Source organism: Scomber scombrus, chromosome 4 (genome assembly GCF_963691925.1).
Source record: "Scomber scombrus chromosome 4, fScoSco1.1, whole genome shotgun sequence".
Lineage (NCBI taxonomy): Eukaryota > Metazoa > Chordata > Actinopteri > Scombriformes > Scombridae > Scomber > Scomber scombrus.
In genome coordinates, this window is record NC_084973.1 from 4775425 (window position 1) to 4790253 (window position 14829).

Sequence of the window (14829 nt, forward strand, 5' to 3'; positions counted from 1 at the left end):
GAAGATTAAATATAATCCATCTGCTTTACTCTCTTTCAGTATTTACACATGATCATTTTACAGCAATATTATTTTAGATTTATGGCATTTTAACCATCTTTTACCTATCAAAAATATACAAAAATAAAATCACAATCTGTTTCTCCCTATACCACGGCTGTCATCAGTCCATTTTTTTTTCTGCTGCGTGTTAGGAAGAGGTGCGTGATTTCCTGTTCCGCTTCGCTCGTTGTGTGGCCGGAAATCGGATGAACTCAAAGTGTTTGCTTTGGTCCGTGTTGGGAAAGGGAGGCGGGCCAGTGTGTAGCCTCTTGATGAAATGGACCTCTCTCTGGTTCTCCCTCGTCCTGGAGGCTTTGATGGGCCTCCCTTTCCTGGTGAAAGCCACATACCAGCCCTCATACTTGGCATTCTGAAAGGCTGTGTAATTGTTCTCCAGTACTTTCTCTGTGAAGATACAATCCCTGCTCCGGCCATTGGGCTGCGTGAAGAAGACAGAAAGCGACATTCAGATTCATTCACATACATATCAAACACAATGAGTTTCTACAACACACTACTGCATCAATCATCACGCTTCTGATGGGGATTTTCTAGCGTGATGGTGCTTTATATTTGGATCACGGACCAGTAACCGAACAAGTAGGCTAAGTCATATGATCGCAAATACGCCAATGGCCAATTCACACAGGATTTTACGTTTATATTTTCAGTATAGACATAACACATTATTCCTCTTATGAATCAAAAGTTGAGTAGAAATAAAATACACTCATATATTGTTGTATGTTACAGTCTTACTTGGTCTGGTATGACTAGTAGCTTAGGGCAGCTAATGTTAGCAAACATTACATAGAATCTGCTGTGTAATGGGAATCACTGAGTCACTTAGCATCAACACATTGTCACTTTTAGCCACAGATGCTGCTTTTTAGCAGAAGTTACAGTCTATACAGTCTACCCATGAAACCTGTTTGAGGTTTTGAGCTAGTTTGTGTATCTCTGTGGTTTAAATGCAACACATTTATTCAACATCTATAAAAATGTCAATTTCTTCATTTAACTTCCATCTTCTGTTAAAGCAACAGTTCAACAGTTTATACACTTAACTGCTCAATTGCTCAGAATGAGATGATTGATAGATATCACTGTCATATTTGTCAGCTAAATATGAGGCTTTAGTCAGTAGCCAGTTAGCATAGATGTATTAAGTGAAATGGATACAGTGTTGGATTTCTATGAAAGTTGCACACCTGAGACTTCTGCCCTAACCAGCTGACTAACTTAAAATTTAGCATTCCGCTAACTTGAATGGGATCAATGAATTCAATCGTAGAGCACTAATAGACTTCTCAAATATTATCACATTGAATGGATCAAATTCTGATAGTGAAACGAGTGATTTTCAGGGGTTATGACACTCAAAAAAATATATGCTCTTTTACAGTGTGCGTTTTGTGCGTGGAGTAATGCTTTTTGGGGCAGTGTATATCACGACAGTGCCTGAAGTTGCACAGATTGGCCACTATGTTTAATTGGCTTCAAAGCCCAGCACTGTTCCTGGGGGCTTGTTAGTTAGCTTAGTTTAGCTTGGCAGAAAAAATAACTAGGCAATCCCCCTTGGGGTGCTATTTAGTGGCTTGTTATTACATATAACAAGGTCAGGAAGACAAAAAAAAAGAGGAGAAGCATACCAAACAAAAAGTTGTTTTTTTTTCTCCAACGTTTTTTTATGTAGCTAGCCAGCTCCTAATGTAGTTAGTTATATTAACTAACCACATTGTATTTTAAATCATTTCAGATGCACTTTTAAAATATCTACAATCACCATCGTCACAACTGGTGAAGGCCCAAATATGTCCACAGATTTCTTCAGGTTAGTGAGTGCAACATGTCCATTTAGACATTCCAGATAGAATATTCTAATGTAAATACATGTAGTGCTATATAAAATCTAATCAATCTGATCTGAGCTTATGTCTGACTCCTCTGTTTTATCTATAGACCCCCATAAAAAAAACATCTCGACAGTTGCTTACATCATTTCTACAGTTGTAATTGTCTACGCACGCCACACAGTTGTCTCAATCAATCAAGTAAATTCCATATAAAAGATTATATCATGACGTGTTCATGTGTGAAGCTTGTGTGGACATGAGGTGAGAATAAGTGTAAAAAAATGTTTTATCCACCCCACACAACATACAGCCTCTTCTGCCCAGACTTTAAAACCGCACACACCTGCTGCTGCTGAGACAGATGAGCCATTTTCAGCTGATCCTGCTTTGTGGTCTACATCTGATAGACATATGATATCATGTATTATAATCATAATTAGATTTGTATTGAGTCAAGCTCATTAAGGGCACCAAATGTGCTTAGGATGATGAAAATATGAATCCAGTGGCTTCACACTTATCATTTAGGAACTGCCTGCCTGTCTATTCATTGAGACCTGGATTACTTTAGAAGTTATATATATTTGTAATGATTATTAGCTTTCTGGTATGTAATTAACATGTTAATCTAAAGAAAATAACTCACAGAAAGACTGTGACAGCTAAACAGCTTTCAGCGGTTTCAAGCTGTGAACTTCAATACCCATTTAAAGCCTTATCAGTCCTCGATGAGCTGTCTTTTCTGAATGTACTTTTCTATCTATCAGCGCACAATGATCGCAGCCACTGTTTCAACACTTCTCAGACATGATGAGAAATAGATTTATGACTTGTCATGATGTCAGGCAGACGTGTGAATCTATGTTTTTCCATTTCCATAAAGGAAGCGGACAGTTGACTTATGACCAAACACACAGGCGGTGATGGGAGGGGGTACTTTCCCTCCCATCACCCCTCATCGCTGTCAGCCGTGGCCAATAAGGCTGAGCGTCTATCCCTCGGTCCTCTGAGGATTGTTTTTTTCCAGCTACATCATGTCCTGGGTTGACTGACAAGTTATGAGACTACAATGACAATGAGTTAGACTGAAGTTTCACTCTATGAGCTGAGTGAGTATTGTAGTGGATGTGAGATCTGATAAGGTGAAGCCAGACACAGAATGGGTGAATTTAGAGGTTTTTCCATTCTGCAGGTTGTTTTTGGTGACTTTATGTCCTCCTTCATACAACTGACATTTTATCTGTATGTTTGGCAAATAGTGCACAGTCCAAAATAACTTCTCAACTTTTGCTTGATTATTTGTTACAATTCTGCTCACTATAGAATTTAGCTGCTTGTAATATGTCCATACAACAAATTTGAATGTTTCCGTACTAACTAAAATTAAAGTAAGGTTTTAATATCTGCTGTAAACAGTCTTCTCAATACAAATGTGTGTCGTACCTTTCCAACAAGTTTCCCTTTCCGGTTCATGCAGAGGTAGCGCCCACTTTCTGCTCCTCTTATCCTCACTCGACTACCAAACGTATCCGTCTCAACAAACAGACGAGCTGCCGAAGAAGAGAGAAGAAAGGTAAGTGAAGGTAGGATAAAAAAGACAAAAAATAAAAAGACAACACATACTCAACATATCTCTCTTTTTTATATATACAGCCAAATAATATAGTTGCCTAAATGAATAGCAAATATTCTTCATATCGGGCTTAAATTTGTATCTTTTTACACTGGCATTGGTGCACAAATATCTTATCTATATAAAACTACATTTTCTGCATTAGTGCACAATGTAAGACGTAAACAGTATTTAATGTCTGTTTTTTGTTCATTAAAACTTATCAGACAAAAAATAAAATAAACTTAAAATCTGCATCTAATATGTTTCAAATATAGACAATGAAGCATGTAAAGATGTTACATTTGTGTCAACTGAGGCATTGTATCACCTGTTGATATAAGAACTTTTTATGTGGCTTTTGCACTCATGCTGACCTCATTAGACTCCTGAAGTTACCTTTAACACCAACTGATTAAATAAATGTTATCACTCCACATTAAAGAGCTCCATTGGCAGCAGAATATACATTCTCAATTGAATTTGTCCTGCAGTTAATTATAGCCATTAGGCATTACAACAGCCTTGTGTATTGGGGTCACAGAGACAAAGCACTTGGTCTAATCAGCCACTAATTCGCCAGACGATGGCTTCATGGATACAGCAGGGAGGCTGAATTAACATATCAGCCCTGAAAACAGCTCACAGAGGGAGGGGGACGAGCACGATAGAGGTAGAAACTGCAGGTTAGTGCCTGAGGACGGGCTCTCCAGCAGGGGTCTTGTGGGTAAACTATCAGTTAGGGAATTTGATTGAATATTCTCACTTCATTTACTTTACAACCAGTCACCATTTACTTTATTTTACCAAGAGTGAATATTTGTGCAAAAAACACAATTCATTAAACCCTCACCTTAACCACAATGACCTCTTTTTAAAATAATGTGTGTCTCTCATGTATTACCATTACATCTGAGTCATACAACTAAATATATAACTATCCAAAAAAAAAAAGTTTCAATCATTATTGTTCTGGAGTTATTTCAAGAATCTGCTGTACAATAAAGTAAAATGAGATTTCCCCAAATTTGACTTTTTTTTCACAGATAGTAGTCAAAAAAATATGTTTCTCTGGTTCTCCTTGCTTAATTTGTTGATCAAGATTAACAATGTGCTCTATATTATATTGATAAAATGTTAATATTTTGCTTTTTTTTATACACAAAGAGCAGAGATGTCATTTCTACTTGGTTTAAAGCTATTATTGGAATTTTAGAGACAGGTTAAAGTTGTTGTTTTTTTCCTTTTTCAAATGTTTTCCCAGAAACAGAATATTTTTCTGGATTAGTGGAAACACCCTCATTTAGAGGTGGTCCTGACTGTAGTGTCACTGTAATACAAAAGTAGTACAACTTGAAGTAATCAAAACCTGATTTTGTCCAATTTATAAAATCTGACTTCAGGTCAGTATTCATTTGGAAATAATTCATGAAGACACTGATTTAAATCTTGCAGTGATGGAATAAAGCAGCTCCACGACCCCGGTGGAGTTTCACTGTGGGAACTACAAGCTCCTTTTTTTAACTCCTAAAAGGTTAAAGACAGGCCTTGGTCATCTCTTACCGTACATATTTCCATCCTCAGCTGTGGCGGTGACTCTTTTGCCCTGAATCTGGACGTGTTTCCCGCTGGTGCGGCTGTAGAGCTGGTAAACCCTGACCTGCCTGCGGCTGAGCTGGTCCGTCACTGCGCCCTGCGTCCTCACATACTGGTTAAAATTAGGAGACGGGTGATTCTCCCCCTTTTTTATGCAAAGGGAAAAATAAAATACATAATTTTTTTCTTTCTAATCTGAGATAAAGCAACTCGTAGCCAATTAATAACCACCGAAAAAACAGGTTGAACAAGTCGAATTTCGCCTATGAACTTTTTTAAATATCCAGCTTTTCTCTTAGAGGCTTAAAGAAATTTAAAAGTGAGTTTTTACAACTTATTAAAGTGTGTCACTTTCTATATAAGAATAAAAACTTAAACAAAGACGACTACGTTAAGTTCTTACCTGAGCATGGCACCACAGCACGAAAAAATGAAACGATCTGTAGAAGTGACAATAAATAAAAATAGGTTATTATCAAGAATTCAAAGTCATTTCTGTCAATCATACAGGTCTAATAAAAGTCTTGAAACCCCCCTTTACACCCGTTATCAGTCGTCTTACATGTAAATGCAGCGCTGGTTTATTCCATACATTCTTCTTTTTATTTCATCCGACCAAGAAACGGATTCTTGAGGCAGATAAATCCAAAAGGATGCGATAAATAAATCCAGCGGAGCTCCCACAGTTGTTGCATATGCGCTCCTGACCTGTCCATCCAACAACAACAACAGCAAAGAGTCTCTGCTATCAGCACCTCGGAGTGATTTCCCCCCTCTCACATTTATCAAAAACCTGATCCAGCTGACTGAGTGTCGCAGGCCCCTTCAAAAGATCCGTCCTGAAAAGCGCATCCACCTACATCCATTCTAGATTGATTTCTCATCACATCACCGTGGTTAAATAATAAATGAAGGGGCTCCCCGGCAAACGGTGCAGGTCTGCTTTGGGTTAATTCCAGGTTTTGAAAAGCCCTCTGTCTCACCGGGATCAGGCTGCTCACTGGTTATATGCTGAAAGGCAAAGTCCCTCCCTGAAATCTTTCTGTTGTGGGTGGGCACGGCGACAGGACCCCTAACGATGATTTAATAGGCAGACGCAGATGCGCAAGAAAAGAAACAAATCACATTATTGAAGATACATGAAAAAAAACAAGAAGAATAAAAATCCAGAAGTAAAACTGAAAAGGAAAACGAAACTTCTCTGAGTTCAGACTGTCCCTCTGTCTGCTTTTAATGTAGATCATTACAGTGGCATTGTATTTAAAAGTGAGTGGCCGAATGGCACCTTATGGGTGTGGCAATGAAGTGTTAAAGAGACCATTGATCCAACCCCCCACCCACCAAACAACCACACCACACTTTCCTTTTATCTTAACTGGTCACACTTCCAGCTCATGTTAAAGGAGCCTGAAACAAATCATGTAGACAAAAGGCCTGTTTCATCTTTACATAATAACAGAATCAACATCTCAAGATGAGCAGGAGACTGTCTTTCCCCTTCCTTTGCGAGCAATTCATGTCCAGGCTTGAAGAAGAGAACAGAACAGACAAGAAATTGTGATATCATTATAAAAATCGGTTTATATGTGAGTTTATATAGTGTGTCCATGCACAACAGTGTAACACGAAGCTTGAAGTGCCTTCACATCTTGCCCTTCTCGTGTTCTCTTGACCCTGCTGCCACCATTACCCCTGCTTAGGGCAATAGAGTGGTAAAAAAGCAGCAGTTAGGCATCTCTGACATGTCAATCTGCTTCTGATTGGCTGACAGGAACCCAGCAGCAACTGATTCCACTTGTTTGATGTCACTTCTTACTGTAAGGCAGCACCAGGGCCGTCAATCAATCAGTTCTGCTCTCGTATCACAACAATCAATATTGTTTTAAGTCAGAAACCTAAACAGGCAATAAGAGTGATCTGTGCCGAGAAATGATTAACAGCATGATGCATGGTCTGGCAAGTGTGAGTGTGTGAGTGTGTGTGTGCTTATAAGGGCGATGTCCATGTCACAGGCCTGTGACCACCTCATCTCAGCATGAGATGTTGGAGGGACAGGAGATCTTCATCTGGCAAACCTATCTGCTGCTCAAAGGATGTCATATCTGATCCTGTCTATACCTGCATGTATCAAATCAAGTCTCCCAACTTCTCTAAATGAAGAAGCCGATCCACGTGTAACAATGAATTGAAGTAGATTTCAGATTAGTTATATATTTCACTGGTTGGACGAAAGAAACACAACATGTGCCCCACGTGCATTGGATGGGATCAGCCACAATGGGACACTTTTTTGCAAATGCTCTTGGGCATTGTTATAACAGATCATGATTTAAGTGGGACAGTGATATACAGCGCCTTCTACAGAAAAAGTACTCTTTTAGACAATCCAATATGTTTACTGGACCCAAAAAAAGGACAATCAACTGTTCGTCTACATACATTTAAACATAAATACACAATCCAAAAACCTGAATAAATAAAGATTGATTGATTGAGTATTGATATAATTTCATATTGTCGATCTTATCTATATTTCCTGCTTTGTTGCGTCAAAATGTCTGTTGTGGAATAGTTTAAAAGAAATTATACCGACTTGCTATAAACTTGTTGGAATTGTCATTGTGAGCATTGATATTCAGGCCCAATCATTTTTAAAATAACTGTGATTCTAATATACTGTTTACGTTGATGTATTGACTGTATCATTTTTTAAGACCGTGGGTGTCAATGGTCCAAGGCTGTTTCTAAATGTGTTTGTGGAGTAAGAACTAACTCAGGTAATAACATATTGATGAATCCTGGATTTGTGCTTAAAATGTTCGTTCACATGGTTTAAGGACAGATTTGTGAGTATGCATTGTGTGTGAATGAGACCGAATGTGTCTTGTACTCCTGAAATGCTCAAAGCTCCAGCAACACTTGTAGTAGATAGGACAACTTTATTGCTGGGTCATTTGGATAACCCTGATGAAGGCCATGAGCCGAAACACTCTTGTCTAACAATAAGGTTGTTCTGTATGCTACAAATGTTGCTTTTAGACCTTTTTTTTCCCTTCTCCATGCATCTTGGAAGTAGGTGAAGTTGGGCCAGAAACCTATACTCTACTCCTGAGGCAAAGGAGGACATGACTGTATAAGAAAGCTATCCGTTGAGGCAGGAGTGGAACATGGGAGACCACTGTTGGCTCAACAGTTCCTACTGACAACGTTGGTTTCTTTTATCCAGGACCAAAAGGTAAATGTTGAAACCATGAAGGTCCATTAACGTTTGATATGATTGGAGGTTCTGGAGAGCATTGACAAACTATGTGGTATTGTTTATTTGGAGAACCTGTTGGCAACCTCCTGACATTACAGTTGATGCACAGTGAGCATGATCTGATTGGTGTAGTTGCTTCTAACCAATATTAAATCAATTTCCTCCAGTGATGAGTTGTGGCTCACTGGTAATACGTCACATTTTTTTAATGATAACCTCCTCAGCCTCTGGTTGCAGGAACTAACTAGGATTTTAAAATATGCTATGTGCTTGGATGCACCGGCTGTGGGTGTAGAGTACTTTTGCAGTAGCTGCTGTCATCACTGTGGAATTCACAGATCTCTGGCTATGCTGTGTTGTAGGCAAGATGTTTAGGTAATGGGATATAGAAAGAAGAAAAAGAGGAGATAGGGCCTCATGAGAATTCACTTGTCTTGCTCTCGTACCTCTGACTTTAAGCACAAATGAACCAACACCAATTGGCACAAGAACAAAATCCTGTTCATTTACCATCAGCAAACAAAATCCTTGATTGTTTTTGTTTGTGAATATTTTCCTATAGACCTTTTAGAAGTTAACAACTGTATATCTGTTGATATCATCTTTGATATCATTAAAAATTATCCCTGTTTTTAGTGTTAGAATATGGCTTCTTTTAGCTAACATTCCAAATATTGAAATCTCTAAATTCTACTCTTTTGTATCAATTTAAAATCCATTTTCCACTGACCTTCAGCTCCTTGTGGAGAATCCTGGGGAGTTTCCTGCCAGGCCAGATGAAATATTTAATCCCTTCGGTGTGTTCTGGATCTTCCCCACAGCCTCCTCCTTGTTGGGTGTGCCTGGAATATCTCCATATGGAAGAGAGCTCAGTTCAGCTACTTGTATCTGTGATCTCACTCCTGCAGTCACCAGCCAGAGCTTTAAATCCAGAAGTAAATCGAGAGCATGATAGTCCAGTATCATGTCCACATTAATGCACACACCCAATCAATCTGCCTTTCACACCCAGGCTCCATCATACTCTCACTTGTAGAAGAGATCCAGAGATCCTTGTAGGTTGGTCTGTCTGGCCATCAAGCACTTTCATCCAAGTCAGTCTAATATTCCCAAACTACTGAACAGATTGCCAAGATATTCAGTAAACACATTCATGGTTGCCAGATAAAGACTCCCATCATTTTTGTAATATTTCTTTTATTGCCAACATTAGTTTAAATGTATTTCTGACCAGTTTTGGTCTGTGACAACTTTATTGTGTAACAACCTTCAGATTTCCATAACATTTGCAGTAGATCTTCATGATCCAGAGAAAATGAATCTTTCTTGGGGTGACCTTAACCTTCTTTTTTTCAAGTACCACCACTATGCCAGGCCTACAGTTTATACCCAAGAAACATTAATATTAAATATAGTGTGATTTGCTGTGATGGCTGTGAAATTTTCTTCTTCTACATTCATGCTGCCAAGTCAAAATCTGTTTTATGAATTTATTGCATTTTGATCTAGCTTCAAAGAGATCAGGAACTAGTTTTTCCTGGTCTCAGCTCGGCCACACCTATGAAAATTGTTTCATTGGCCACTGAGGCATAGACATATTTTAGACGAACATATTCTACAATGTGAGGGCGATCCAGAAATAGATCTCAAACTTTATGCAGTGAAGAAGAGAATACCTGAATCAAAACATATATAATTTTTTCGTTAACCACATCAATATACTATCCTCAGCCTGTCCTCATGAGATAAATGACAGTATAGGTTTAAAACTCAGGCTGGTAAAAATGACCTATAGTTACTTTGGGTGACAGAAGGCATCTAGGAGCTATAGTAATAATGTGCCAGGGAAGTATTGATGTCAAAATATGATATAGATGACTTATTTCTTAGCAGGAGGCAGGTTGGGTGGATGGCTAGATAGTTAGATGTGGTTTTTGTGCACCTAACCAGACCCTTAACCACAGCGCTGTCACAACATAAAACGTCTTTATTGGAAACGTAATACTCTTTATTGGAAACGTATTACACTTCTATGGATCACTCTGAAGTGCAGGTACAATTCATTTCATCATGAGGATATGTTGATATTAACTCACCCTCCAATGTACCCACTGTTCCAGCATCACGGTCTACTTGAGCTCGTGAAACAGGTCACGACTTGAGGTAAAATGTCTCCGAGACAGCTCGGGCCACAACACAGAATCAGTCTCACACACTTCAGTTTGCGAAGTGACAGTGAGATCTGAGGCCAATGCAACCTGATCTTATTTATATGTCTCTGCAGCAGACTGTGCAGGCACTCAGGCTGTGATAGGAAGACCTGGATGATGACAGAAAAGCAGACAACTCCAGCTGTTGCAGAACAGGTGATGTTTAAAAGAATTTGTTCTTTCAAGAAAAATAAATAAATATCGGCTATAAATAATATGATAGCACATTGAGTTGTATGACAAGATTTGGACAATTGAAAGGCTGAGTTACCAAGGAGACAATGCAGGAAAATGTACCCAAACGTCTGAGGTAGTGTATTGCTATTCATTTGTGGTAACTTTTTGGCTGATATCTTCCTTTAAAAGGCAATACAATGTAAAAAGTTCATATCCTGGCCCTTGCATTTGCACCTAATCTTTAGGTCCTTTAACATTAAAGCTAAGCTCACAAACTAACTGACATTCTTTATCACTGTATCCCGACTTGTGATGTTAATTGTCAATAAATTCAAACTAATGTTAAAGTACATATGTCAGTTTATGAAACTAAGTAGCACAGAATGACAAATGGTGGAAAATACAACAGTTTCTCTTGGCTTTGCAGAATTTTGAGCAGGTGCCAATTTGTCCAAGACTTCAAAAACGGTGAAGTACATTTGCCATACAGAACGGGCCCTCCTCGGGGCTACTGTAGCTTCAGTGACAAGTGAAAGGGGAACTGGTGGTCTCCAAACAGCTCTGACCACATCGTAAAAATCTCTGCCATAAAGAGCAACTGGCCACTCTTTTCTGACCCTGCAAAAATAGAGGCAAGGGTTCAGAAAGTGGGTGGTCCCCTTTATGAATGATCAAAAGAAGAGAAAAGTAAAATAGAAAGAAGAAGAAGAAAAAAAAAGAGCGGAGGATTCACTTGGACGAGCAGCCTGCTCCTCATCAGCAGCAGCAGCGGGGTTCTTCTTGTCCTTCACGCCACCCGAACCCACAATCAGGTCAGTCTTCACTGCTCTCACTTGACTGATTCCACGGCCTGGGAATGTTACGGTGAAAAATGTGAACATAACAGTCATCTGTGACCACACTTTGGGCCACTTTTTTGATGTCAATGAACACTTGTGTTATACACTGAGTGGTGAAAATGTACAACTGTGTGCTTATTACAAAGGCTGCTGACCCTTAGGTATCGCCCTGCCATTTGCAAGCTGACCATTTGAGCTTGCCAAATTTGACACAGCTGACGCAGGCAATAAATTTGAACTAGTTTCCCCACCCCCTTTATCCATAATGAGTGCTGCCCTGAAAAGCCTTGGAGCACACACACACAGACACACACACACACTGAAACACACACATGCACACATACCAGCGATCCTAATGTGATAATCATGGGATGAAGTTGTATTGTATGACGAAAGACGTAAGCAATCTACAAAATCGTAAATCTGCAGGAGTGTGAAAATGTTTAACGGTGTCTAAAAATGTTATATCGCATGTCAAACTGATGTGTGTGAATAACTATAGAAGATATGTAAGGGGCTAACAGACAACATTGTCAGGGTGACCAGACTGTGCAAATCCCCCTGAGTCCCCCAGCGCTGGGATGTCCGACAGGTGAAACCCGAGTTGCTGATCTGTGGTTAACACTCGCCAGTTGTAGACAGGCTTTGACTGCTTCATCTGCAGGCCAAGAAGCTGGGAACATGTCAGACTTCAAAACTAATAAAGTGACTCACACAACTGCGGCACAGAGAGAAAAGGGTAGGGGTGGGGGGTGGTGGTAGGGGTTGCGAGGGGTGGTGGTAATGAAAATAGCCGGACGCTGTCCAGCTACGCCGCGGCTTCAGAGTCAGACAGGGCCCAGCATCTGTGTTATTTTTAAGGAGCAAAATGTCACTGAGCAATGAACATGCTCAAGGCGCATATCTAACAGGGTTAGATGCAAGGTCACGCCAAAGCCAGATCGCTTTCTGAAGACACACACTGTTGTAAATGGTGGTGACACACATGCTACTGCTTTGAAGTCGAAACTGAAGCTCCTGACAAATTCATTGTTAGCATTTCATTGATCGCGCTGGTATGTGTACCACAACAATAAACTATTTCTATAATCATATATATTCATGAATACTCAACAGAGAATAGATTTAAAGTAGCAATCTTTTGTGTTTTGTTGTTGTTTTCCTGGTTTGTCTCTTAACATCCAGTTACTATTTGCTAGCTATAGTAAATACAAGTAAAACACACAACCTGCTATAGCTACATTTCTCAAAGTTTGGAACACAATTCCACATATTTGAAGAGGTCACATGTCCTGACACGACCACAGAGATAATACAAACACACAAATGATCTTCGGTGCTTAGAAAACTAGCTTACAGCTAACTCAATTAGCTGACATTGTATTGCTGTGGCTGTTACTATGGCGAACATTTTCAAGAGCTCAAAAGCTAACTTGCTAAACTGCCAAATGCTACATTTAGGGTTAATATCTCACACTGTACTGCAACTTTTCTCCCGTTTTATTGGTATTACTCTATTTTGACTTAATTTAATTTCAAATTTAACACTTTTTAATTATGTTTAAATGTCTTTTTATTTTGCCATGTGTTGCTTTTATATTCTGTCCTGATGCATTTTATGTTTTATGTAAAGCACTTTGAATTGTTGAAATGTGATATAAAAAATAAATTTGCCTTGCTTAATGATGCAGGTTATTAAGTTATTAACATTATTTGTATTCTTGCCATATATTAACTAAACTGTGCTAGTCTGGATTCTAATTAACCTACATTAAAACTATTCAAACTTTAGTTTTTCACCAAACAATGCACCTATTTTATTGATAAAATAATTTTAAATAATGATCTTGTTACACTATAATAAGCCATGGAAAACTGGACTGTGTGTAATAGTGTAAGTAATCTAATTAGTCTTCACTCAGTTAACTTATTAACTTACAATATATTGTTATAAATACACAATAAAATAGAAATACCAACACATTCTGAACAGTCACCATGACTACTGGTACTATCACAATAAAATGATTGGCTGATCTCCGGATGCTCTTGTGTTCTTACAGCTCTGTCATTTTTGATGCTTTACATTATTTTATAGAATATAATAGGTCAAGTAGTTCCTAAAATGTACGCGTGAGATAATCACAAGCAGCAGATGTCAATTTACACAAAGCAACACATCCCCACTTCTGTGCAGGTCAATATGCATGAGGTCAACTGGTGTCTTATTCCTATATTGTTGTCTGTTATATGTTACTTACCACATCCACAACCATGAAGATCTGACTAGAACAAACCTGAATGGTGGTAGATTTTCAAAAAACTTAATTTTAAAGTCTCACTCCAGTAATTTTACACTTCTATAAAATGTGGGGGCTTGTGGGAAAAAGATTTAAAAACTGGTCAAAATTGAAGCATTAGAGCCTCAGACAACCTGACTTTTATTTCTTAGTTTGAGTCATGCTGCCAGAGCCCTGGATCCTGCACTTTCAATCCTCCATACAACTGTGCCTCCAGAGCCACAGAAGACATTATTCATCTATAAACTGAGAAAGTAGTCCCCGGAGTACAGAAGATCCACTGTAGGGTTGAAGGACTGATGGTTTTGACCAAATAAGTGTAGTCAGGCCTTTCTAAATGGTCACTACATACATGATAGTCTGTTAGAAAGAGCTTCTTGAAAGTTGCATTTTATCAGAAAATAGCTACAGGGATTTCCAGGGGACTACTTTCTGTGTTTACTCATGATCAAACTCAGTGAAAAGAGGGTTTAGAAACTGTTTGAAATTGAGAGGGTTTAGAAACCCTGCAATGGACAAGCAATGGATGAGTACTTAGCTGATGTATTGGAACCATAGAAGATTCATGGATCTGCTAATTCAACTATGGTCCATTCTGGTCTGGAATCTTTTAGAAAATCGAACACATACTTAAAGAAATGTATTAATATGTTTTATTTCTCCATCCTGAGAGTGGCTGTCATTAAATAATATGTCATTTTGACTATTCTAACATTCAGAGGAAACCATCATTCACAACACATCACACTGAAACAAATTTATTTTAACTATCTTGTTCTAAGTATTTCTTGAAATTTCACACATACAAATGCATAAATATATTTTTCCATTGTTTAGATGAAAAACAGCTTTCAACTGTTCACTGTTTCAATGTTTTTCACTATTTCAATCTATTTATTGTATGACACAACCATGAGTTTTACAGTTCTATAAAAACT

At 38.5% G+C, this 14829-nt stretch overlaps 1 protein-coding gene across 1 annotated transcript; it reads right to left on the reverse strand.

The window, feature by feature from the left end:
• Positions 1–190: 190 nt before the first annotated feature.
• Positions 191–5700, reverse strand: fgf17 (fibroblast growth factor 17). The gene is made up of 5 exons (XM_062417485.1): positions 5669–5700; positions 5510–5546; positions 5074–5251; positions 3342–3448; positions 191–481 (listed from the first exon to the last, which is right to left on the reverse strand). The coding sequence occupies exons 1-5, from the start codon at positions 5698–5700 to the stop codon at positions 191–193; spliced, it is 645 nt and encodes a 214-aa protein (XP_062273469.1).
• Between the last annotated feature and the right edge of the window lie 9129 nt (positions 5701–14829).